This window comes from Zeugodacus cucurbitae, chromosome 3 (genome assembly GCF_028554725.1).
Source record: "Zeugodacus cucurbitae isolate PBARC_wt_2022May chromosome 3, idZeuCucr1.2, whole genome shotgun sequence".
Lineage (NCBI taxonomy): Eukaryota > Metazoa > Arthropoda > Insecta > Diptera > Tephritidae > Zeugodacus > Zeugodacus cucurbitae.
In genome coordinates, this window is record NC_071668.1 from 49,831,235 (window position 1) to 49,858,413 (window position 27,179).

The following is a 27,179-nucleotide window of genomic DNA, read 5'->3' on the forward strand; positions in this document are numbered from 1 at the left end:
ATACCCGTAACCAAGAGAACAGGGAGTTCGAATACCGGTCCGGCCAAAATCCAAGGTTATAGAAACCTTTTTCCAACAGCAGTTGTTTTCGGCAGGAAATGTATAACCTGACAGGAAAATGATCATCCTAAAAAATCCTTAAGGCAATCCGGGACGAATCAGGATATTGGGTCCCTCGCCAGCACACCAGAAATATGAGGAGAACTTAAGCCATATTCTTGATAAGGATGGTAGTACCAAATTAAGTCTGAACTACGGACGAAAAGTATTGGTATCCAAGAAAGTCTTTTTAACAATAATTTTAACGTTTTTGGTGCCATTTAGTATTACGGATAGAATACTGGTTTCGTCCAACAGTTATTCACATAACTAACCGGTTTTTGAGTTTTGCACTCGAACACATTGGAAATTGAAACTGACTGCTGGAAAATTAACTTCATGTGGGCGTTGAAGTGCATAAGAGGTAAAGATGCTCCACTCTTGCTACTCTAATGCCACTTGGCTGCTGCTGCTGCAATACCATAGGGATGTTAGACAGCATCGTTGCAACATGTCTTGCGGTACATCACGACGAACAATGACTGTACTTGGTGAGGTTAGGTTTACAGGGTTGCATCGATGCTGTGTGCGCTGCGTCAAAATGCCGAATGGACCGTATGAATGCAGCGTGCATTCAGTTAGAAAGTCAGTCACCAAAGCAATGGCGCAACGGTGCAACGAAGCATTCAGCCACCAAATTACGTCAATGACGTTGTCGAGTGGTGCATGCAACATCATTCGGTTGCACACATGTACAATGCACTACACGAAGTAAGAAGATTTACAGACATCTTCGAGATTTCGAGTATGGCATGTTAAGCTTCACAACAGTGCGCTGAGTTCAAATACCCAAGTAGTTGTTAAATTGTGTAGTTTCATAAAAGCCACACACACACACACATGCACACCGTTACAAACCTGCACCGATTGGTGTGCATTTTAGCAGTTCAACGCTTGACTTGACGCTCACTTCGCAGTTGCTCTCTTGTTTACTGGGCCACTTACATTCGGCATGTGTCCAAGAGCCTGCATCCTCCACCCGCTAACGGTAAGTACATAACATATGTACATTTGAATGTAAGTATTGCTGCATTACAACAAATAACAAATTTTTTGAACTTACCTTCCGCTCCGTTTGTCAGGCCGCTATTCAAACTGTTCATGTTGCCGTTGCCGTTCCCATTACCATTGTTGTTGCTGTTGCTATTCGCATTACCGTTACCTAGGGCAACGCCTGTAGCATCGCCCAGCGCTCCATTGCTGCTGAGCGTGTTGGCACTGCCAAAGAAGGCACCGCCGGTGCCACTCAGACCGGCGTAGATGTCATTTTCCTGCATTTGATTTGTGACGTGATGGGTCTCCTTCGCGCGCACCACTTCGTTGAGTCCTTTGTTCTGGTGGTTCGTTGGCGGTTTGCGACGCGGCTTCGGTGTGGTGTACACGTAAGGTGTTGGCGTTGTTGTCGGTTTGGGCGGTAAACGCAGTTCTGCAACAAATAGCGTAAATTAAAATTATTTCTTATTTTCTTGCGTGGGCTATTTGGGTAATAATTTAGTATTTTTTCAGTTGTAATCACAGTGTTTTTAGTTGAAATATAGTATATGAATTTAAAATATAAAAAATCTTCGCTCCGCTGGTTGCGTAATAAGCGACCCACTTACATACATCTAAATACAGTGCTCTTTCGGCCTCAGGACACCAAAAACATCTCACTGTTTCAGAGCTATTTAGTGCCTAAGTTAGTTTTTATTCTATCTACATTACTACAATCAACTTGATCTTACCAATGACCGATATTTACTTTACGAAAAAAAAACTTGTTCTAATATAAAACCATCAAAGAGGTTGAAGTATTTTTGACGTTAACTAAAATCATATTTGAGAGAGAGAGAGACAGACAAGTCCTATCTTTCCCAATCTCTAGCTCGTATCCTCGTTTGCAGTTTTGTTAGTTAAACTTTAGCCCACATTGTCCTTATACATACATGGAATTCGCGGTACGCGTTTAAGTTAGGTAAGGTTACGTCAAGGGGTAGATCTCCACAACTGCAGAGAGTCTCACTTATACAGATTCGACAGTCCTTTGTGACACCTGGATACTCCTGACGGATCACTACATATGATTCGACAAATCGCTTGGACTTTATTATAAATTTCTTAAGTCGTCTAATGTCGATTACGGTCACTCCACTGTGTTCGCCGAAGATGTGCCGAGGTACTTCTAAGTTTGGCGAATGCTGGACTTTGAATGAGGATGTGCTTGGATGATTCCTTTTTGCCTTGTTTCAAATAGCTTTGGCAACTAGTCTCTGTCTTGATCCCTAACCTCACCGCGTGTGAAGTAATGAAGGGAATAAAGATCTCCTATTATGTGCTAAACTAACTCAACGCCGTCGTATATAATACGATATACGATATACGATATAAAAGACTTGTGCGAATATTTAATTTTGATAGATTGGTAAAAGTCTTAGAATTCATTATATTCAAAGTCCATTTATCTGATTTATGTAGCTGGACAAATTTTCCTTTCTTTGTTAAAGGGGAAGACACGTTTCCTTCTTTGATACTTCCCAGGCTTAGGATACCAAGAGCCCATATGAGTACATCAGCACAACCAGGAGCTCATTAAAGCAGGAAAACCGGAGAACTCACTATACTTCAATACGCATTTCATAAATATTTCGGAGAATGGTTCAAAACCCATTTGCAACTAGCGCTTTACCGCAAACTATAATTTCGCATTTCAAGCCAGTTCGCACAATTATTGGCAGACAGTTTTATTGCCCCGCAGCCGTAGGTACATATGAAGGTGCATAGGTAACTGTGAGATGTGAGCCTGACTTCTATGGTTCTTATTTCTTCCTTCCTTCCTTTCGTGCTTGCCTCAATGGTTGCGGTCGTTTTATTGCATTTCTGTGAGTCATGTGGTTTTTCGGCTTCAGTCATTTTGTGGAAATGTTATTTCCTGCGCGTTGGTGGCAGGTTAAAAAGCAATCGCACCGCAACTCTGCAAGGTCCCTTCCTCCGCAGGTGATTGCAGTTGCATTGCTTGAAGCGAAATCACCGCAAGCTGAGGAAATTTTCACCGTCACCAGCATTCTATTATTATTATATGGAATAAGAAGATTATTTTTACGTGCATACATATGCATTGGTGTCTGTGTGTGTACGTTCGCGATGGCGTTGAATTGACGGAGAACGATTTGAGCAACTGACAAATGTGAAAATTTCCGGTAGAGCTGTTAAGAAGTTGTTGGTGCAGACATCAACGTACTTTTTCAGGTACACACACACACATCCAGGTCTGACAACTTAAAGTTTGGTTTGATTTAAAAGTTAAGCGCTCCAAATTGAAATTGAATTATATTTTGGTGACGAATTATTAGGTGAGATTATTATCGGAAGAATTGTTCTTATTAAATATGGTTTAGTGGGATATTTATACGAGCATTAATAAGTGTATACACCCTGTACTTCTCCTTTACCAATAGTGGTGTTCTCTGACTGGTACTCTCTAATAGCTTCAAACCAAAAACAATTGGGTTCCGGAGTCAGGTCCTGTGTGTCATAGAAAAAAACATAACTGAAAGTTTTGTTTTTTGAAAAAAAAAAGTATTTAATCAATCCTCTACTTTTATGTTGTCGCCTTCCAATAGTCTCCATTGGATATTGCGCACTTATGCCAGCGCTTCTTCTAATTGTCGAAACACTTGTCAAACTTGGTTTTTGGGCTATTTATTTTTAGAAGTAGGCAGTAGTCACACGGAGTCATAATACAAAACAAAACAAAATAATTTTAAATTGAACAATAAATCTATATATGGGTGATTCTACGATAAGAGGTAACTTGTGCGGTAATCAGCTTAAAGTATTGTTTTTGTCCTTTATGTTGTTATTTTTTTAAATGAATCACATCATATTAATAAAGTGTATTAAATAACATTACAGCTTGCTGCATAATTAACGCAACTTTTTCTGATATTCCTTACAAAATCTAAAAAAGTCTCTCCCCTGGCCTGTCCCATTGCTACTTTTTATTTAACTTTCGGACAATACATATGTTTTTTGTATGAGATATAAAACTAAGTTCACTCGGAAGTAAAATAATTTAAAATAAGTATTGTTAAATAAAAAAAAAAAATTATTTTGTTTATTTCATATAATTATTTATATTAACTTTTGTCCCGATTTTTTTTATGTATCTGCCCTGCCAAATTTTGTTCCGTTGGTACGACATAAATTCAAAGACGGTTGCATTGAAAAAAGTGCTCATGGGTATATTTCAGCCTGAAGTTAATAATACTAATCTCGAAATCCGTTTGAGCGCTGTAGTTTTTAGTTATTGCGGCCCGATCGTGCGATGTACTGGATTCGAAAACTGATTTTGTCTCTCCCCTGTCAATTCATATAACGAATACTATTAATTTAATTTATTTGCCTTTATTGTCCTAAATTAATAATACTGTGACAATTCGCAATCCAACGCAGAATCGCTCTTACCAACAGATGCTAGTTTGGACTGAGTGGATATTTAAATGTTAAAGTCCTCTCTCGATGAACCAAAGCCAAACTACTCTACAAGTCCTTTATTATCCCGTTCTGCTTTATGATGCAGAAGCATGAACGATGTCAACATCCGATAAGACGGCACTAGGAGTTTTCGAGAAAAAGGTTTTGCGGAAGATTTATGGTCCTTTGAACATTGACATCGGCGAATACCGCAGATGATGGAACGATGAGCTATACGACAACACTGACATAGTTCAACGAATAAAAAGACAGAGGCTACGTTAGCTAGGTCATGTTGTTCGAATGACGAAAGCGCTTCAGCTTGGAAAGGGCAGAAGATATATATCACGTCTTTAAAAAGTCAGAAATGTTTTTGAAAGATCTTAAAATTTTAATATTTAATATTTGTTTCGTTTATTTTGGATAAAGAGTGAATTTATTGATTTGCTATTTTAATTTAAGGATTTCAAAAGATTTGTGACATCACATTTAAAAATTTAGGGCAATATCGTTTCCCGCTCTGCTGCGCTGCTAGGTGCTAGACGACTGGCTGCTCTGTACCACGCCGATCACGCAGCAGCATAATTAAGTATCTATTATTTCTTGACTAGTCATTCGTTATCTCTGTACTTTAATATTTAACTAAATGTTGATTTTATTAAAGATTATTCAATAAATATAAGAATAAATAGAACAACCTGTTTTTTTATTTTATGATAAATCCATAAAAAAAAAGTCCTTAAATTCGTGTGACGTAATTTATGGGGCCATCCTCTACATTAATATTTAGTTCATGGAACAAATGAAAACATAGATGAAAATACTTGAGCTAACAAAAATTACCGAACAAACTTTTTATTCACGGTCCAGAGATCAGCAATGGAATATTCTATATTCCTGATTAGTTTTGTCATAGAAAAGAGGTGATATGTATGATCACGACAGGGTTTCATATAACGGACCTCTTACCGCTGAATGAGATTCTAATTCTAGACTCTAGAGTCAAACACATATTTGTGAATAAATATTATATAGTATGCGAATTCTTACAGAATAAATTGAAAGGTCTCGACTTTCTCATAAGTTGTTGTTTAATGTTTAAGAGATACGTGTACCATTATAAACCTTATACTTCTTTATTGGTATAGACAGCGCTTACGCGATTATAGCTGAGTTAACAACAGCGTATCATTCGCATTAAGTGGCGCCAATTGGTGATACCAAGTGCAGCCAGGTCCTTCTCCATCTGGTCTTTCCAACGGATTGGAGGTCTTACCCTTCTTCTGCTACCACTAGCGGGTACTGCATCGAACACTTTCAAAGCTGAAGTGCTTTCGTCATATAGTCACTTTTATTCGCTGAACTAAGTCAATGTCGCCGTATAACTCGTACAGTTCACCATTCCCTCTTCTACGGTATTCAGCGTTGTCAATGAAGAATGGACCAAAAATATACCGCAAAACCTTTCTTCCGAAAACTCCTGGTGTCGTCTTATTGGACGTTGTCATCGCCCACGCTTCTGCGCCATACATCAGGGACTAATAAGCGACTTGTAGAGTTTGGTTTAAGAATGTCAAGTGAAGACTTTATTTTGTCGAAATTATATGTATACAACTTCAAAGTTATGAGTGTCAATAGTGACCTAAGAGCCAAGTCGCGAATGCGCTGACTGTTTGTTTGATGATGGGAGATATTTCGTCTTGTCCTCATTCACTACCAGACCCATACGCTTTGCTTCCCTATCCCGTCTGGAAAAAACAGAACTACCACCGCAATTGTTGATCCAATGATATCGATATCATCGGCGTACGCCAGGGATATTCAATTGGGAGTGACCAGGAACGATTCTGGGTAGCCAACAGACATCTGGAGACGAGCTAAAGTCAGAACGGACGAAAGAAGGTGGGTCCTTGTGACATTTACTACTGCGGCCATATGAAGGAGCGGTCATTGGTGTTGGATTTGTGGAGGCAGACCTCGGCGGATGAACGTCTAGCTACAATCCGCATTATGTGGGCCCTCCCTTTTTATGGGTTGGGCAAAGTAACCTTGGGTTCGAATATATACTTTCATACTTTCATATTTTCGTCCGACCATATCAAACAATATCAGGCAATCCATCGCCCTCCACGGCTTTGGGCTTTCTTCATAGTCAGGTCATCGCGTTCGCCATCACCTGGTCTTATGCTTTCACTGCTATTCAGCAGGTTGCAGAAATTCAGTACTGTTCATCAACCGCTAGATCACCTCTGAAGATCCTCCGGTCTTCAAACCTTCTGTAAATCGTCGCATCTTTTCGTAGAATTGTCAGACCAAAAACGTTTCTGACTCTTTCGTTTTTGGTCTGTACATGCGTCTCGCTTTCCTCTTCAACTCTAGGGCTATACCCCATCCGTCTCGTGTTGTGATCCTTCACACCTTCATGTGATCTAAAATAAATTGTACATAATTGTTGCCTCAGATTTAAGGAGGATAATGAATTCGTCTGGGAAAGAGTTGTCAGAGTTTATATATTTATAATATTTCGATTTGAGCTGTGCAAATATAAATCTACATGTGTTCTTCGCTGGGAGAAACCTTGTAGTAACTTGAAATGAATATCGCCTACTCAGATTAAATAGTTGTACGTTTGGTCGGTGAGTTCTATATATAATTATCTTTTCAGATAACTGCTGTAAGATACATTTTATTTACCGAATCTTAATTTTTAGGTATACTGACACCTCAAACAGTAACTACTCAGTTACGTTTTTCAGACGGTTCCGCCGTAAGAAATAACTTCTATGCTGTAATGCGACTGAAGAATTTCATCTTTAAAGTTCAGACAAATGCATTTTTGCACTGAAAATTGCGCGATTACAAATTACTACATAAAATTCATAGCCTTAAGCTTTGCCAGCAACTATTTAATGTACCGTTTGACATTGAAAATATCCGCTGCTGGAGAGCGCAGCAAGTGCTGCACGAAATGGCGCATTTTGTCTGTCATAAATAAATTCACGAATTGCAGCCAAAAGCTTTTATAATACTAACAATTCCACATTGCATTACCCACTTAAATCGTGGTGGTGAGAAAATAATTTTTCTTCAGAGCACGCACCCAATGGCACATGTACACAAGCGCATTCACACGCATCCAAGTCCACCTTCAAATATGCAACCGATGAGCTGCGCTTAGAAGCCAGAACAATGCCAACAGTCTAGGTTGGCCAAAGAGTAAAAAGCAAAGGAGCGAGCACACACATATATGCACACATAGTAGCTTTGAATTCAATTTACAGTTCTGTCACCCGCATGGCGAATAGTGAATGGAGAGAAATGGCAATAAAATCGAATGGACGCACATTCATTCGTTTAAATGAAATTTTATTACATCTAAAGAGACAACGGCGCTGTCGGTAAAACCGATTTTCGGTTAAAGAAGTCTTTTAAACCACTTTTTCGATGTGTGTGTGTGTGTGACTACATATGCTAGCTGGTTTGACGTTGTGTCGGTTCTTTGCAGGGGTTCTCAGCTTGCATATGTGTGCAATTGGCTTTGTGATTTTGTTTGTTTTTGTTTGGCGTGGTTTTTTGGTGTTTTTGTTTTCTATTTGCTGGCAATCGACAATCGACGAGTGAAATGAAAATCCCTTACGGCATTAGACACATTAAACTAATATACTATTTGAATACACATGCCATGTGTGTGCAGCAAATTTCATTGTTTTATGGCGGAAGATGAGGCTGAAGCTGAGGCCATGACGGCTGGCAGCGGATATGGCTGTAGATCTATTGTCGAACGGCTGTCGAAGAAGAAACTTTTCACCAAATTGTGCCATACTTCATTGTGGATGTATTACATCCGTGCGACGCACACACACATACATATCCTCCGATGCGAGCCAACAGTATCTAGAGCGATAGGTGAATCTCGATCCGATGCCGCTTGGAACAATAGCCAAAGCATCTGAATGGATTGGACCGCTGAGCTGTATGGCTTACATGCACACATATCAGTCGCTCTGAGTAGTTTATCTATGAGTTGTAGATGGGAGGCAACACAATGACACAAACCCCTTGGCTGGCTGCCGGTTTGTTTGATAGATATTGCCTCACCTACCCCACACTCATGCTACATACACTTAGCACCGCATCACTGTTCGCCATTCACTAAAATCCCCATTGATTTATCGCGCTCATATAATGGCAAAAGAAAGCATAATAGATAGGAGCACTCGTGGTTGTTGTAGTTGGTCGGTTGGCTTATTTGCCGCTCATATGATACCCTTCATTATGGTGCCACATACATGATTGCATATAAATGAATATACACTGTACCGACACATATGCATTTGGGTAGATTGGAAAAAAGTGCCGGCAAAGCAATTGCAATGTATAACGATCCAATCCATCCATCTAAGCTCTCAAACTCTCAACTTCCCACCTAAACTTGGATCAGACACTCGTGCATGTATCCCTGTAGGAAATATACAGTGCTATCTTGTAAGATTCCTCGCTTAAATTCCCTCTAAAGTAAACCAGTTTTTGTAAGCCTTGCAGTATCCTATAATTTTTTTGTAATTTACTGATGTTGCGGTCTTTTTGTAGTTCACTCGGGTTAAACAACTTTTGACAATAGTCTTTATAAGAGGAGTTTGTAATCAGAGGAGTATTCTAGACTAATTATTAACATGTTCTGCCAATATATAGTGGTTAAGATTGGCGGTATGGAAAACGACACTGCAATCAATCCAATAATGTCTTCACATCGGTCACGGATCTACAGCGACGGCATAGATTAATATAGGCTATGTCAGTAAGCATAACGTTCGGATGTTTTATTCTCTTTGTTCTTATTTCTTTTGTCATGATATGATGTGATGTGGTTATCTTGTAGAGGAGTTAGATCGATTCTTATTTCTTTTGTAATTAAGCGATGGAGTGGATCTGTGGTAGATGCTAGTTAGAGGTCTACTGGTTAGAATATATGGTGTTGTTGTTATTGTTGCGGCGTGAAATATTCCCAAAAATTTTGTTGAGGAATGCCGCTTTCTCTTTGTTGTCAAGTGAGAGTAGTAGAATTATTGTAGATATTGAAATTGGCAATTACGTGGTCTGTGAATCGAAGTAAATTCAAGAGTCTGCTGATATTCGGACATTATCGAAGTTGATATGAGCAGCGTTGATGATATCTACTCATAAATCTAAGACCCGGTACCTATCTGAACTACTAGTAGTTACTCCAACAGAGTTCTTATAAATCTTCGAGAAACACCTATTTTAAAAATATTTGAGTGATATCACTTATCAAGGAAATTATTTGTAGGAAACGCGCATATTTCAAAATGCTATTTAATAAAGCCAGAGATATAATGCACTTCCCAATAATACATACTAAATTAAAAAGAAAGAAACTGGTACGGAACGAGTGAAATTTTCCTCACAGGGATTGAATGGGTGATCCAAGCACTGTTTTATATTTTACACACTTAAAAAATACTGCACATACTACACTCATACATACCTTGTAGTCGTATTCGCGCTTCACTTTTGCCCAACGCATTGACGCTGGAACAAGTGTAGGCGCCAAAGTCGGCTTTTGTCAGATGACGTATTGTCAGGTTGAGATGCCACGTGTACAAGTTAATCATGGCCTCCGATATGTTGTACTTGTTGCTACTATGCAGCTTTAAGTTACCTATCCGAATAGTAGCATCATCAACATTGATAGTCGCGACGAAAAGATAAAACAAGTAAGGTAGAAAAAAGGGGAAAAGAATATAGAAGCAGAAAAAGACATTGAGTTGCATGAGAAATGACAGGCAATTACATCAATTACATTGACTTTAGTACTACAGTTGCTACGTTTTTATTGCAGAGCAGGCAGGACGCCATGAGGACGACGGACGAAACGGTATGAGACGAGCCGAGGCGAGACGTCACTGCCATTGCATTCTGTTTAAGTGCATATACATTACCTTCATTGCGATACCAGCCATTGAGCGGTTTCGGAAACACTTCTACAATGCATTCGAGTGTGACTTCACGTTCAACCGGGGCGCCCAACAGCTGATTGACAGCCTTAATTGACGGTGGAACTGTGAAAAGTTAAAGATTAGTTGATACAGTTAGTAAGCGATATAATCTGAAATATAATATTTACATTGCTATTTATTGTGTGCAATCAATGAAGTGGCTTCGTGTTTATAAATAATTGTAAATGTGTATTATTGTTTGCGAAACAATTTATTCGACGTGTATGGTGTGTTTCTAGGTTCGAGTTACCACATTGCCTGAGAGCAAATGAAGAAAGAAAAGCATAGCTGAAGCTCTTGATGTTTGACTAAGCTATCCCCAAATATTCCCGAACAGTATATAGAAAATAATGACTTAAATTTAAAATAAGTAAGCTCCCTAGAATAACGAAAACACTTTTCGACACCAAGCTATTCAAGAGATATTTAATTTTGAATATATCTGATATATTAAGCGCTATATACGGTAAAAGAAGCCCACCGGAAATTTGAAAATCCTTATATTAGGTTTGGTGAAGCTGGGGGGAAGTATTTATCCAATTTTATACATTTTTGGCAGATGTGCATTTTTAGCTTCTCAAAAACATTCGAAAGGTTTCGATAAAAAAATTCGATAGGCACTAAGACCCTCATATTCGATATCAGGGGCCTTGCTGAGCGATGCCATATATCCAATCTAGTATTGGTGCAAAGTTTTATTCCGATTCATTAGTTCTTGTTTCAGATGAATTATCGAATTGTGATATATAAGAAGTATTTGGGATTGTGAACCGATTTCGACCATTGTCTGCCTGTAGCATCATAAGTGTCAGGTTTATTCCAACTGGCCTCATGTACATCCCATTGATTATTCTGGCTGAGAGCTGTAGTGTGGTGGATTTCTCATTAGGCCATTCATAGAGAGATTTTAAGACTCTTGTACTTATTTTTTAACCATCCTTAACCTAACGCTTGTGCTTAAAAGATCGCGTTAAACATATGACCAATAGAGGTTTTGTGTCTACCAAAGGTTTATAAAGTTAGATGTTGCTGTAATTTTAAAAATAATGGAAAATATTTCTTCTCACGGAAATCTAGATGTGTGAACGATTTTTTGATCACAACTTTGTGTTTCAAAAATTTTCGTTTTTTCGAAAAAACACAGTTTTGAAAGCAATGGTTTTGTTATTCGATACGGACATCGCGTGCCTGAAGGTTCAACTCTATTACGGCGTGTTGGACCAAGGTGCATACCAATCATTAATAGATGATGTATAAGTTTCAGTATCTGGTGTCTCGTTATATTATATGTATTATCGTTATTTCCATCTTTCCAAATATTTACTTTACGTATATTTTATGAAATAAATAAAATGTAATCGTTATTACAACACTACGAAAAACGGTATCGAAGCTTTTGAGCATTACTTCCAATAAGACAATCAATAAATACTAAAATATTGACATTTTTATAACTCATACGTGACCTTAATTTAGGTATGTATAACCAAAAAGCATGTTTTTTATCGATAACACTCATGAAGTCAGCCATTTTGTTACCTCATTCGTCATTCGATTATCGAAGGGCAAACAGGAGACGTAAACATGCTTCAGACGGCACAATGATTAAATGTCTCTTGTCGTATTGTCAATACGGTCATTTTAGCATACCGTTACAAATGGTATACCGTGACCGCAGGGATGATTTGTACACACTCGACGAATATGTCATGACTTTAACACCATTTCAGCTGACACTGAACCGTACATACAGACATACATAAATATTCGTAAATATTTAGAGAGCGTTTTTTTATTTTTATCTACTCAGTATGAATAAATGGTGTTTTTGTTATTATTTGGAATCTAAAGAGCATTCCATTTCCTCCCATCACTGCCACTAAGTGTGGCTAACGATTTGACTGAAACGAGTATTTGCCCTTTTATTGTTGTTTACCCATTTTTATTGGGAATTTGCTATTTTAACATCTGTCTCCGGCAAGGACACGTCTGACTTATCCTATCTGTCGCTGCAGCTGCTCTTTAGCCAGTTTACGGCTGTTTGCTTCCCCCTACTCGTATAGGGTAATTCTATGCTATAAATAATGCGGATTAAAGCGCTTAGCCTCGCTGCCAGTCTTTTATAAAATCAACTACCGGGGTATATATATCCTTGTATGTATTGTAAATTTGTACGGATGTTTGTATGTTATACTTTTGGTACACCCGAATACAATGTGCTGCATTCGTTACAGTTTCACTTTTACTCTCGCAGTGTTGTAGTACATTTTTAATGTACCCCGATTAATTTAGTAGACTCAAACGGACTGACTGTATGAATGACCTCTTTTATGTTTACATCTTGCTGGGATTTTGTTTATTTAAGAGTTTACATGTGTAATATGGAATTGGAATCAGAAGATGAGGTCTTCGACTTCAAAAGTGGAATTATAATTTTTATAAATAATAACAGATCTATATATTTCGTTATTAGTTTTCATTAATGCTTTAGGTATTTATAGTTTTTACAACTTTTGATGTTCCATAATAATATTTTCCTTCATTAATGTGGTGTTTAATAATGCTAACATTATACTTACAAGGTTTTGTTGAAAAAGTCAGTAATTTAATTCGGCATAGTACTCGATTAACATATAATTGAGTAATTTACTAATTATCCAATTAGCATTACTGACAATTAGCATACTGTCAAAAAGTCAACTGGGTTAAGTGACAAGATCTTGTTATACTACTTCTTATGAAAGAGCGTAATAGCCTTTTCGCACACCCAAATATAGTTAGTACATTAGTTTTTGCTTTTCGCACAGCCAGCTACTCGATTAACGATCAGCTGCTATACGACTTTTTGTTACTATTCAGAAGAAGTTTGTAACGTTCAACAGCTGATGGCAATCAATAACCACAAACAATTTTTAAAATTGTGGACAACAACTCACATAGTTGCATTGCAATCCAACTCGACTTGTATTCGATTAAGAATTAATGGTAAATCGAGCTAAATCATCGCTTTCATCAAGCAAAGCCTCGTTAATTAATTAATTAACTTTTGTGAGAAAAGGTTTTAGTGTATGCTTATAAGTCAGCAGCTAAAGCAGACTCAATGGAAATACATATTTAGTGCACTATTTGAAAGGTAAGCAGGGCTGTGGTTGAATGGTGGTTAGAAAAATAGTGAAACTGTTAACAGTTTATACTTTTAGAATCTATTTTGAACAATTGTATTGTGCATATAATTTTTTATGAACGTCTTTAGCAACGTTAAGTTCTACAACTGACAACGTTTATATTCCAAAACAGTACTGCGAAGGAAATTTATGTCCTCACAAAGAATTTACTTAAATCAGTCTATTAGGAATATATGTCTGTATATACATATATTATTATATGCATCCACTTTGACAGACATATGCTTGTACGTATTTATGCATATTAATTTAAGAACAATGTGCTTGGTGACGTCCTTTACTGTCTCACTGGACAAGCTGCATATGTCTTTTACATTGAGTTGTCATATGTGTGTATATACTGTTGCATATTCTCTCGTACATATTCTCTTTTCATTTTGTTTGTGTGCAGCAAACAGCTTTGCTTTCTACATTGTCCGCTTAATTTTATTGCTAAAAATTTGTTGATGACCATTTCGTTGGGGTTTTGTCTGGTATTTTTCAACTGAACTGCAGCAAGGAAATAAAAATTTATATTTTAGCTGGCATTTCCGTGACTGTGCAACAAATGAATGCAGATTGAAGCTCTCCATTTTCTATGCAAATACTTAAGCGTGTTTATGCAACCAGGGTGACATGTGCAACATGTGAATGAAATCTGGCAATCAATCCTTGAGAAATTCAGCGTTGAAACAGAGAGTTTTAAAGGTTTGCCTGAAATATTCTCCCCCATAATGGAAAGCTTTAGAGCACTTCAAGATATAAATATGTTAAAAATAATAAATAAGTAATTTAATTCTCTTAAACGGTAGAATATTCCAATGATATGCAGGATATTGAAAAATGGTATGATTTAAATCCTTCTATGGGTCAATGGAATAGGTTTAAACTTCGAGGTTTAAAATATTTTGTTATTTAGAGTTACAGAAAGATATTCCACATTCTTCGTTGCTGTATAATACAGTCCGCAAATATTTTCAGGAATGTTGCACATATGACAGTTCTTCATCGGATATCGAGGCGGGTAGATCCGTCACGTAGACCCTTTTGTTGTCAGCAAAATTCTGTAAAGATGTTAACCCAAGCCCATCTGATGAGCAATTTCGTTTAGAATGCTCAACGGTTGTTTTACGCGGTTAATTGATATCGAACTGACTTTGGGGATTTGATTCAGCTCTCGAAAAAACAATTGAATTATGTATGACACAATTAAATAAAAACTATGTTTTGACAGCTGACTGATTTTATAATTTTGATAGCCGTTGTTATATTACTTTTAATGAGTTTTGCCTAAAGTTCGTCAAGAATGAATGGAAAACCTTACAAATTTTTTAAATATTTACATATTCATATACATATGTGCTTGTATATATATCTACAGTTATACTTACAAACCCACACATTTAATTAAAGTGAATGCATAATGTATAAATACCAAGTGAGTTACGTCCTACCATTGGACATAAGTCCAAATGCATGTCACAACAGTGGCGAATGCAACTGATGTTTCCGTCTGACAAAAGTGCAAACAACATTGTTAGCCAACAATATGGAGACAAAGGCAGGGACAATAATATGTGAAGTGCACAATGTGTGGCCGGCGTGTTAATTCAGACTTTACATGCTGCTCACAGTTTTGTGAGGGGGACATAGTATATACAGACATATTTTCAACTAAATATATATAGTATATAGCTGGTGAAATATAGGCTCTATGCTTATTTACTGAGTTGAGCTTACCACATTAACGCAGCCATGCCTTAAGTATATGTAAATATGTAAATAAGTAAATAAGAGGGGATGCACATTGATATGTAGGTATATGGAGTTAATGGCATATTTGTTATATAATTACTTTTATTGACATTAAGAATTCTATATAATATTAACTAGTTCTTAAAACTGTGTTAGTCGCCTGAAACAAGCATCTTTTTATCTTGAAGATCTTACAATACGCTACAGAGTTATATACCTTAATTCGAAAATGTAGTTCCCAGTCCATTTGATGCTATACGACAGATTTAAAGACCCTCTTTTTCATAATTGTTATACCCCTTACAGTTTATTGGGCTTCACAGTCATGTAAATTTATCAGATTACCTAGTTCCTCCTATTACTTTTCATAGCGTTCATAAAGTTAAAATATTGAGTCATGGTAGTCAATAATCTATCTGAAAATGCATTATGTGATTATCTAGTTTGAGTAATAATTGATACATAGGGATGAATAAACTTGAAGTTATGTGATTAGCGAGACATGCATCGGGATGGATAAAGCTGGTCGTTCTCATTATAGTCCGGAACCAAAATAGACCAGAACGTCCATCCTTTAATAATTTAAAAAGTGTTTTCCATTATTACCACAGCAACAAAATACAGGTGGTTTTTACCACAGCTCATTTATTTTATGAAAATGGACAGTTAATAGTTATAACACATATGAACGTCGATCTGCGTAAACCTGTAGCACCCTTGGCCAACCATGGATAATTGAATGTGTTCTCTTTCCAGTTCTTAAGGGTGGAACTAAAAATAACGTGGGATATGATTTAGTAACCTCAAAACTCAAAATGTCAAATTTTGACAATGTGTCCTCAAAGGGTGACAGACATGCCAAAATGGGTTAATGGGATGCTCTAGTTTGAGGAAAAACTTAAGTCAATATTGTGAAATCGAGTTGCTTAGATAATATGAAATTAAAATATAAATACACGAAATTGACCACCTTGTATAATAATTATACCGTTGAATTAGACTTGTTAGCTCTAGAAGAGATCTTCAATCAAATTCAAAGCTAGGGCTAGAATAATCTACAAAGTTTTGAACTTGTTGAATTGCCGAGTTCACACCAAATTTGTAGCAGACCATTCCCTTTTGTTTAGGCATCACATAAGCGAACACACCATTTGGCTTTCCAGAGTATCAAAACAACTACCCAACAATCAAATTTAAACTTTCGTGAAAGTAAAACGAAAATTTTTCACGAAGTTTACACTGAACACATGCATATGAATATGTATATAATATATATACGTATATATATGTTATAAATATTTATTTACATACAGACGTACAAAGAAACCCCTTCAATTTTGCATACTAAACTATTTTAAAACACATTTCTAGATTTATTTGTCGGTCGAGGTCATTACCCGTTGGCTGCTGTGCAGAAAAGAAAAGCAGAAATGTGCTTTGTCCCAACCGCTTTTATCCTGGCTATTCGGGAAGAGGGTGGGCAAAAAGTAGGAAAAAAACTTTGAGGCCAACATATAACTGGTTGATGTGGTCGGTTTGTACATATCTACGAGTATTTATGTAGGTATTTGCGGATTCATGCAAAACATACACACAGACTGGACTGTACTCATCTGCCTGTATGTGGGGGTGCAACCATAGACAAAACCGCAAAGTTGTTTTGTTAATTTTATGAATGCCCGAGTTAAAGCTGACTTTAAGCATCGTAACAATTTCAAACAAATTGTATTCTTGCGCGTTGTTGTTATTATGATCAAATGATTACTTGACAGTTGTACGGCGTGTATGTGTATTATATATTAAAAGTTGATTCGTGCTAATTTGTATGTACTTATTTATTTTAATGAATATTGTTTGAAGTAAATTTTTTTCATGGTTCTTCTACAAGAGTTAGGATTCTATCAACATAACCAGAGAACATTGGTTGATTGTTTTTGCAAATAAAGCTATTAAAGTAAAATTAGATATAAGGTTTCAGTATGGAGTGGTATCTTTGTGTGTAATTTTTTTATAGGAGGGCGTGGTTTTGCCCCTTAATAGATTTTTCGCATATATTTCGTAAGATACTACAACTATATCAATCAGACTTACTAGAGACATTTTGTTCCAGCACTTTATTATATGGTGTTAAAATGAGCGAAATCGAAATCGAAATCTGCCATTTAAAGGAAGCCTAAAAGTGCTTTAAATTACTAACGAAATTGCTAATTTTTATAGAAAAGATGGTACGTTAAGGCTGTACTCATATTGGTATAAGCATTTAAAAATTGGCTTGGCGTCGTCTACCTTTGGGTCAAAAACCATGTCTCAGGAACTGTTTGATCGATTTTAGTCAAGTTTAGATTTTAGCATTTTATTGATATATTTCCATATATTGCAACTTTGAACTCTCACTGATTCGTTTACTGAACAATATATAAATCAAGAATCAATCAATATATCGGAACAAAACTTCATACAAACATTGCATTAGTGGCGTGGCAGTGGTCGTCTAAAAACTATTAAAACCGGATTATAACTTTTCACGCCATTTTTTTTACCGAAAATATAGACAGATCTGTCAGATATTCTAAAAAGATCTCCTCCGAGTTTTCCTTATTATAATGTGTCTCTCTGTTACAAATGGGTAAAATTGGGTAATTACTTCCCCTCTGTCCCATATACCTAAAATATAAGAATTTACAAAATTAAAGAGATTTTTATACCTAATGCCGAATTATATGTGAGGAAAATAAAGTGAACGTGTAATATTGGATTGGATATGATGCAGTTGGGTGGCAAAAATATTCCAGGATTAACTATATCTTTATACATAAAATTCTTCTGTATGTGTGCATGTCACTGTCGATTTGATTGAAATTTGTTTGTGTTTCTTCAGCTGGATTCGAGAATGGTTTGTAGTCATCATTCTGTCCAATTTAAATAGTGCATTTAATTAAATTAAAATTTATATATTCTAAGGTGTTTTATATTTGCCAAAAATAGATGTTGCCATTGTTATTGTAGACAAACCGCCTAAAAGTATATACAATTGTTTTGGAAACATTTTTTTGCGAAATGTTTTATAACTGGATGTTGCTTCAGTCGGTGTACCAATCTTTAATCCATTTATATATTAATTCCAGTTTGTCCCAACAAAAGAAATACTTTGGTTAGTATCCTAATAGCTTGAAATATCATGCATGGCAACGTCTGTCGGGTTTCTTATTCCAGTGGACTTTATGTCGAAGACAAGTTCAAATTGTGTGTTGTCTTAACATGAATTCGTGGAAACTGATTACTCAAGCTAGACCTTTTCCTATCCTCAATACTTTGAGTTTTGCAAATTGCGAGAGTATAAAATCATTCCTTGTATTACAAAATTCTTTGTGCAATAACATTAAAAATAAATAAAATAAAATTAATTAATTGAATTAGAAAGTTTTCTTAATTTTTTATTCAGGTAAGTGGCGTTAATATCTTTCTACTTTGTCTGCTGTCAAAGTTCTAATTCTACCAAAACTAGAAGTTTATTGGAGGTTTAGTCTGCTGATCTAATTAGAATGATTTTGCATCACTAATGCAGATAAAAGACGGTAACAGCTATCTTCGATTCCGTTATGCGCATTCCTAAGGAATGAAATAGTATGATATTATATATTTTCGATGCGGTTGCCAGCGGTCTTTGTATTGAATGCTATACTTCAATTTAATTAACCCAACTAATATATAAACATGTTTTTGTCAGAGTAAAGCTTGCCGCCTTGAACTCTTCCCAATGCAATTAACGAAAACTGCTTAAATATATGGGTCATGGCTTTACTGCCAATATCATTTCGCCCCTAAGCCATTTTTAATGATTTTTTTTCTAGTTTTCGATTCTCTTTCATACGTTTATTTTGTTTATTATTTATTTTCTTTGGCTTCCGATTGTCGAAAAAAGCTGTAACGTGGCCTTCAAGTGCCGGATTTAATTGAAAACGAAACTCAATTTCAACTACAAATAAATACGAAGACAAATGGGCATGTGTACTTAAACTAGGATAAATGCATTTCACTTACAATATAACTGTACAAATGTAATTGCAATTGTTTTGTTTGTGTTATTGCTGTTGTTGTTATTGGTTATTTTGGTACTTACAATTGATATGCACGTCGAAGCGCTTACTCACGGACGGCGGTACACCATTAGAGGCAATACACAAATAGCCGCCCATATCAGTGCGATGCACATTCGTCAGCACGAGCCGCTCCCCCTCTACTGTTTTGACCACTGCAATGAGAAAAAACGAGAGTTTAGTAATGCAAGAATGTGTAACCAACTCATATATTAGTTTATAATAGATGCTAGAAACTAAATTAGAGCATGTGCATTGGAGACATTTGGAAATGTGGTTCAAGTGCGGTGCTCTTTACAAAATGGCAACCGTGGAATGGAAAAGGGTAAAGAAACTGAAAAAAATTGCTCATTAAAGGGAGGACAAAATATATGTGGTGACCTAATTAATTAACTTTCCGATTGTGTCTATCACATTACGCTAACCTGACAATCTGTGGTTCTATATATATTATGGATGTACAGGGTGATACATCCAGTGGTTACTTGTTGGAAATTTGAAACAGTAGCTCTTGGTGTATGATTGGTTTATTTAATAGAACGAGCATACTTTTGCTTTTAGAATATACTTTCATTCTTGTAGTAAGTTCTATTAAGTACCCTGGAAATCTTCCTGGCACACTCAAAGCCCTTATACTGTGAGAGTTCTTAAATATTATCAGGAAATCACTTGTGAGCACTTCCCATGTACTAAGTGAAGTTAGATATCTAGAATTTTGAGACTGCCAAAGGTGTTAGATTAGATTAAGATATTGAGGTTAAGCGTCACGACAAGAAGGCTTTATCTCTTTGTGAATACATTATATGACCACTGTTTACGCTATCGCAGGGCAATCAAGGAGTAGATGCTCTGGTGTCTCCGCTTCTAGGTTACATATTGTAAATATATCTCCTTAATCTACAGTGGGTAGTATATAGTGAACTATTTGTCTTAGTTTGTTTCTTAGCAGCGCGATAAATGTTTCAAGTTATCTATAAGGGCATTTCGACCAACTGAAATAAATGGTTCCGGCGGCGGCCTTTTTGCCAGTTGTTCCGCAATTTCGTCAAGGTTTGCTTTGAGGTAGTGGAGAAATTAAATATTTTATAACGGTATTTCACTCTCTTGAAGCTTTTGTATATACATTGTTCTTGATAAATAGGTTCATCTTAATTTCTTTTCGGTCAAGACTTTTTAAACCCACTGATTCAAGATATGGTGTTGTGTAGTTTTTCAGCAAGGAATGGTTGTCATTGTCAATAACTTTTACCAACAAACACTACATGGACCACCCTTTATGCCTAATTTAACTTTTCTTTCCGGCTCACGTACGAGTGGGGGCAATATAATGTGACTTTTGTATACTGTACGATATATATACAAAAAGCTTAAAACAACAACTATAGAAATAGGGAAACATATGAATTTGTTTGTGTTTAAGCGACACTCCTCAATCCTTTTCCATTCCCTTGAACTTCATATATTCCATCGAGAAAAAAATAATACATACATATACACATGTAAACATAAGAGGACAAGTAAAGAAAAAATTGTACTCATAGCAGACATAAGTGTGGGGACAGTGGCTTTGCTAAACAGTCATTATGTGGCATGCCAAACACTTGCGTTTGTCTACAAAAGACACACACACATAGCAATTCTTAACACGAACACATTTCACATTCAACATACAAAAAACAATAACAACATATCACCCGGGACATGTGCACACAATGAACGTCCTCAACACCTAATCGCTGGCCCTAGCACAGTTATGTGTGTGTGTGTTTGAGTTTCTCCAACCTTTTCAAAGCGGGCTAAGCACTCTCAGGCAAAGTTGAAGTGTTTGAGTGGATTGTTGCCCCACCTTTGTCCCGCATAAGTTGCACTCTCGCGCTCAATTAGGGCGGCAGCGGGTAAATGAGTATCGTTTTACTTACCATTTAATCGCAGCGTGCAAAGGAAAGGGGCGAATATGAAAGCAATTTGTGTGTGGATGATGGGGTAAAATACTTAAAGATCTTATGGGGCTTTAAGGGAATTTGTCTGTTGTTGTTGTATTATGTTTGGTATTCGTGGTTATAATGAGGTAAAATATCTAAGTCTTCCGATATTGTAATTTGAATTTTAAAAGAAAAAATTGACTATTCAACTTCGGATCTGTAGATGTGACTTGACATTTACTATTTTGTGACAAAAATATTACACAGGTCACTTTTTCGTCAATTTTTCTTGAAAACCACGTGTCTAAAAATCATCCATTATATAAATGGGTATTTGTCTGCATCTATATCTATTATAATTCATAAAAAATCAATCTACTCGACGAAAATGATTTAAAGTTTTTACTATTATTTCAACGGTTGTACACCCGCAAAGAATTACCTTGTTTCTCTCTTGTCTCCGTTCGCAGGACTATATCTTTGGCGCCCTCACGTCGCCATTGCACTGTCGGTTCTGGGACGCCTGTGGCACTACAGATGAGCACAATTGTGCCACCTTCATTGCTGATGCCCTCCTCGAGGTTTTGTTCCGGGTGATTTAGAATATCCGGCGGCACTACAACATCCAAATAGCCAGACTTCAGGTGTTGGTGATGGTTGCAAGTGCAAGGTTTTGTGCAAAGTATGAACGAATGTGGAATAAAGTAAAATAAATACAGATAAACATATAAGTATACTAAGCATTACAGGGTTGGTGCAGTTGAAGAAATAAATTAAAATATCTATTAATAATTTCATATAAGTATATGAGATTTATACTTTATAAATTTTATTGAACAGGTAATATTATTTCTATTATTCTATGATGAATATAGTATATTATGCAGTTCTGAACGTTTTATAATCGATAGAAGGCTTTTTTATGCCTTCATCTTGAACAAAATAATTATGGAGCTCAACCAATTCATACATAATTAGAAATTTTGTTTAATTTTAGATTGTTAGTGTACTGTCATTATGCCGGTCGGCCTTGGCTGTTTGCGTTGAAATAATGATGGTTTATAACTCTATTTGGAGAAAAGAAAAGTCAGTTTTCATTGAGGTAATCTAACTTTCTGTTCTGGAAACGAGTTATCTCGACAATAGCAGAATATAGAGAAAGTGATGTTAGACGAGTGGACTTCACTGTATCCTACTTTAGCGACATGCGGAGTCTCTTGGTATGCAGGACATACATATATTAAAACTGGTCTAGTCGGAATAAGTTATCAGTTTCCAAAGTTAACTTGAACTCTTTATCTGCAATGGACGGTGACTTCATGAAGCACTACATTTGTGAGGGTAGAATGAGGTTGTAATGACTGTACTTTAAGTTACGTTACGTAAGTATTTTTGTGTGATGTAAAATCTGGATATATATAATATATCGGAATAAGATTGGACGATCGAGAAAACCTCGGGCGGAATATATCGGAAAATACGAACTAGGTATTCTGTTACTCAGAAAACTTGGCATAACAAAAAACATCCGCTAATAGTACATAGTAAAGTCGTTTTGCTGCCCAATCTTCCAAAATATAATGGCTTAGCAATAATGCAGACAATAATAATATGTTTGTAATAATATATCTAAATTATATGTCTAAACGAAAACTCGGCTCAGCGATCTTTTTTATACTCTCGCAACGTGACCACTGTCACGTCTACAAAATGGGGATAACCGAAAAAATATAAGGATAGGGCAAATCGGTTCACAACAATGCCTACTTTCCATATACCCGAATTTTGAAGTCGATCTGAATCGTTTACTTTACAATATATAGAGTAAGCACTAGTGAAGATATCGGAACAGAACTTTGCATAAATACAGCATTTACAGAGTGGCTTCACCCTTCTAAAAATCGCCGAAATTGGACCATAAGTTTTCAAAGCCCCATATATCGAACATGTGGTCCTCAGAACTTCGAATTATTTTTTTACCGAAAATATAAGTAAATCTCTCAGATATTTTGAAGAAATTCAGAGAGAATATGTGTCCGTGTCAAAAATTTGTGAAACCGGGTCATAACTTCCGCTAGCTCCCATATACCTAATATAAGAGTTTTCAAACTTTCAATGGACTTTATACCATATATGTAGGAACAATTCAGTTTTTTATTAATGTTTTCTTATTATATTACATTTTACACTTTTAATTGTAGATTAAATTAGTTTTAATAATTTTAATTTAAGTTTTTAGTTACAGTAGGTTGTAAAATAATCTTTAGTTTTTTAACGAGGTCTATCTTACGCTATGGTTATACTGAGACTGAATTCGTTTTCTTTTTCAGTTCTTCTTTTGTCGTCCGTGTTAGTGTCCGTATCGGCGTCTCGTCAAGTTCGGTCAGTCTGTAATAGTTAGTATCAGTATTTCTGTCCGCTTCTATGTTCCCTGCCTACATATATATGGCGAATATGTGAGTCAAATTGTTTGTTATATTAATAAAATTAAATGAATAAATTGCAAGAGTATAAAATGTTTGGTGACACCTGAACTTAGCCCTTCCTTTCTTCTTTTGAATAAATTTTTTGCATTACAATTTGTAAACCAGTAGCAAGCCGTCTTAGACAATAATAGAGACGAATAAAGAAATATAAGCAACTGTCAATCACTTTTAAAAACGATTTTCGACTGAAATCTTCTTTTGTCATTTGAATTCGTTAGATTGTTGCAATAATTTGTTTAACTTCAATTTCATTGAATCAAATCTAATTTAAAGCAACCGCATAGCTGACATACTCAAACCTATTTCGATTGAAACCAATGCAGTCTCAAATCGTTTAAGTTATGAGATTAATTGCATAAAAACTTTTAAACATCATAATTTTCTTGCATTTCAGCTAATAAATGAGCACCCAAACTCCCTTATCTGATTAGTGTGCTCTTTGAAAGCAAATTTACGATTACAAATTACTAATACGTCGATAATTTATTTCCACATGAAAATTTCAATTATTATTTTATTACGCCACAAACCCATGGCAAAGGCAAATTTATGTATTTGCGGCAGTAAAAAATTCATTTCTAATACATAGTAAACAAACATTTGCCCCCATATCAATAGATAATTGAATTCTCCGTGCTCTCACAAGCAAATATTCATGTGAACTGCACGGAAGTGTGCACACAAATGCACACTCATACTTATTGATTGGAATAATCCAAAGCATTGATGAGTGGCCGAGCAGTTGGAATGAGAAAAATATTCATGAAGCAGCCATAATGTGGGGCTAAGAGAAGCGTTATTATTAAAGCATGCTTTTAGGCGAGTGTTTGTGGGGATGTTTGTAGAGGCCAAATACGTAGCTGATACATACATATGTATGTGGTGCGTAGAAGAACCATATAAATGTGCAAATGTTTGCAAATGTGTTGCTCTGCTGTCATTTCACCCTTTATCTACAGTTTAGCGTATGCTTTGAGCTATTAGATAACTCATGTATGGTTTCAACGCCTGCCATTCAGCTGCTGTGGGTATGTATGTAGGTGTATATCTGTATTAACAGGCTATGTTTGTATGTGGATACTATACTATTTTATGTGTGCTTCCATGTGCTGTACATATTTACTTATATGTAATGTACTCATATATGCGCATATTGTGTAAGTGTCTATTATATGCTCATCTATAAGTCCAAATGACCGCAAAATATTATCACTAACTGCATTATTATTTCAGTCAGCATGGCTTAGGCATGGCTTCCGAGACCGATTACAGAAGAATAAACGTACAAATATGCGATAGGGTTGACCGGATGCAACATTTGCAATTGCATAGTCATGCTCTTATGCTAAATATATTTATATATTCGTATGTGTGTGCATTGGGATCTTTAAGGATTATTATAAACATATCATATTAATGTATTTTTATGGATTAGTTGAGTATTTGTCGATAGCGACACATGCCACGCTTGCATTTTTTGCTCCGCACAAATATTGTTGCTCATACGCCATAGTGTCCCTGACAGCCCATAAGGCTTAAGGTGTATAACAGCATTCGGACACCTAGCAATCGTTTAAGTGGACATGAGCTACTTAGTGGCGTATATTGGAGCTTTACGTATAACAAATGGAAGAATCTTCAAGGCATCTTCGGTGAAAAGAATGCTGTGAAGCTGCACATGTTGGTTGGAGTGTGAATTTCGTTGGAGTTTATGCTTTTGTTTACCAGCTAAGCTTAAATAACATTGGCTGGTGTAACAAAATGTTAAAGTTCAGTGGATAAGGCAAAGGTAGCTTGCACTTTAAATTACAGGTCACAGTACGAATTATGCGCACTACACACTCACATGAGCATATAGAATATAAAGCTATATAAAAACGTGTGTGGGATTGCCAGCAGCGGGCAGATGAGCATATGTTCCACTATATACACTCACGTATGTGTGACTTAACGGCTTAAGTTACTCAACTCCGCACCCGAAGCGACACACTGTCTCAGCCTCTGACTTAGTTGCCACGGTTGGTTCTGCAGCGTCCGGCAGTGTTCTGCCACCCACTAAGTACTTCATTCCGCACAAAGTAATACCTTTATTATCTACTTGGTTCACTACCGGTCAGTTGCGCTTAGTTAAGGTGTAGGTTTAGTTGAGTTTACTTACCAGACTCTTCATGGGATCTGTGTTCACCTGGCACATGTAGCTGCCCGAATCGTTGAGTTGTACGTGGGATATGTGAAGTTTCCAGGTGTTGTGACCATTGTGTGTCACTGATAATCTGGGATTAAGTGACACCATATGGGTGTGAATACCGAGTATTGCTTTCGAGTCGGATTTAATCCATGCAACCTGAAAAGTATACATAAGTTTATAGAAAATACAAACATATAAGCAAACAAATAAATATATATCAATGCTGTTAAGTATGTACACGCGCTCAAAATACGCTTAACTTATACAAAATGGACGCAAAGCACACAGAAATGGGTATACAAGTGTGTGTATTGCGGAAAAGGTTGTCCTTATACACACACACACACAAACACACATACAGAGATGTTCCTGTGTGGTCATAAGTGCGTTTAGAAGTAGTGGAATGTATAAATGAAAACAAAAGACCACATAAGAGTGACCACAAAGATACAACAATCGGTAAATGTATATGCTTGTAGGAATGTGTGTGTGTTTGGTTTGAGTATTAGGGTGGTATAAAATTCATCTGAGAAAATGTAAGCTAGCTCTAATGTTTACACACGTATCACTGCCGTCGCTAACTTAAAGATTAACACATACAGAATTTAAAGATTTTAATTAGTTTTTTTGATTAAATATAAATTTTATTATTTAAATCTTTCTCTCTCAGCGTTAGAAAAACGGCTCTAGTATCAACGTATGCTAAGCCGATTTAAATGAGTTTTTAGTGGATTGTTCACTGCATTACTGTCATAAAAGAGATGCAAAGCTGCAAAATGCAAACATTTTTTAACTATATAAATTGATAGATGAATGATAGGAATAGCCACATAATGCGTATCATAACCTTTTCGCACAGCCAAATTAATTTAATACATTAAGATTATATTAGGTTGGACTTTTTGTTTTTTTAATTTCGCGGCTATGTATAAAGCGCTACAGAGCTCGTATCTGGCACTACTATACATCTTTAAAACGTCTTGACATAACCAACAAAAC

At 36.2% G+C, this 27,179-nt stretch overlaps 1 protein-coding gene across 1 annotated transcript in view; it reads right to left on the reverse strand.

Annotated features, from left to right (window-relative positions):
* Positions 1 to 948: 948 nt before the first annotated feature.
* Positions 949 to 27,179, reverse strand: part of LOC105218479 (lachesin) — a 40,907-nt gene continuing 14,676 nt past the window's right edge. The window contains exons 3-8 of the mRNA XM_054227408.1: positions 26,151 to 26,336; positions 21,949 to 22,144; positions 19,608 to 19,739; positions 10,512 to 10,631; positions 10,058 to 10,231; positions 949 to 1,525 (exon numbers count right to left, since the gene is read on the reverse strand). Coding sequence (XP_054083383.1) covers positions 1,041 to 1,525; positions 10,058 to 10,231; positions 10,512 to 10,631; positions 19,608 to 19,739; positions 21,949 to 22,144; positions 26,151 to 26,336 — 1,293 coding nt within the window. The 3' untranslated portion in view covers positions 949 to 1,040. The remainder of the gene's footprint in view (positions 1,526 to 10,057; positions 10,232 to 10,511; positions 10,632 to 19,607; positions 19,740 to 21,948; positions 22,145 to 26,150; positions 26,337 to 27,179) is intronic.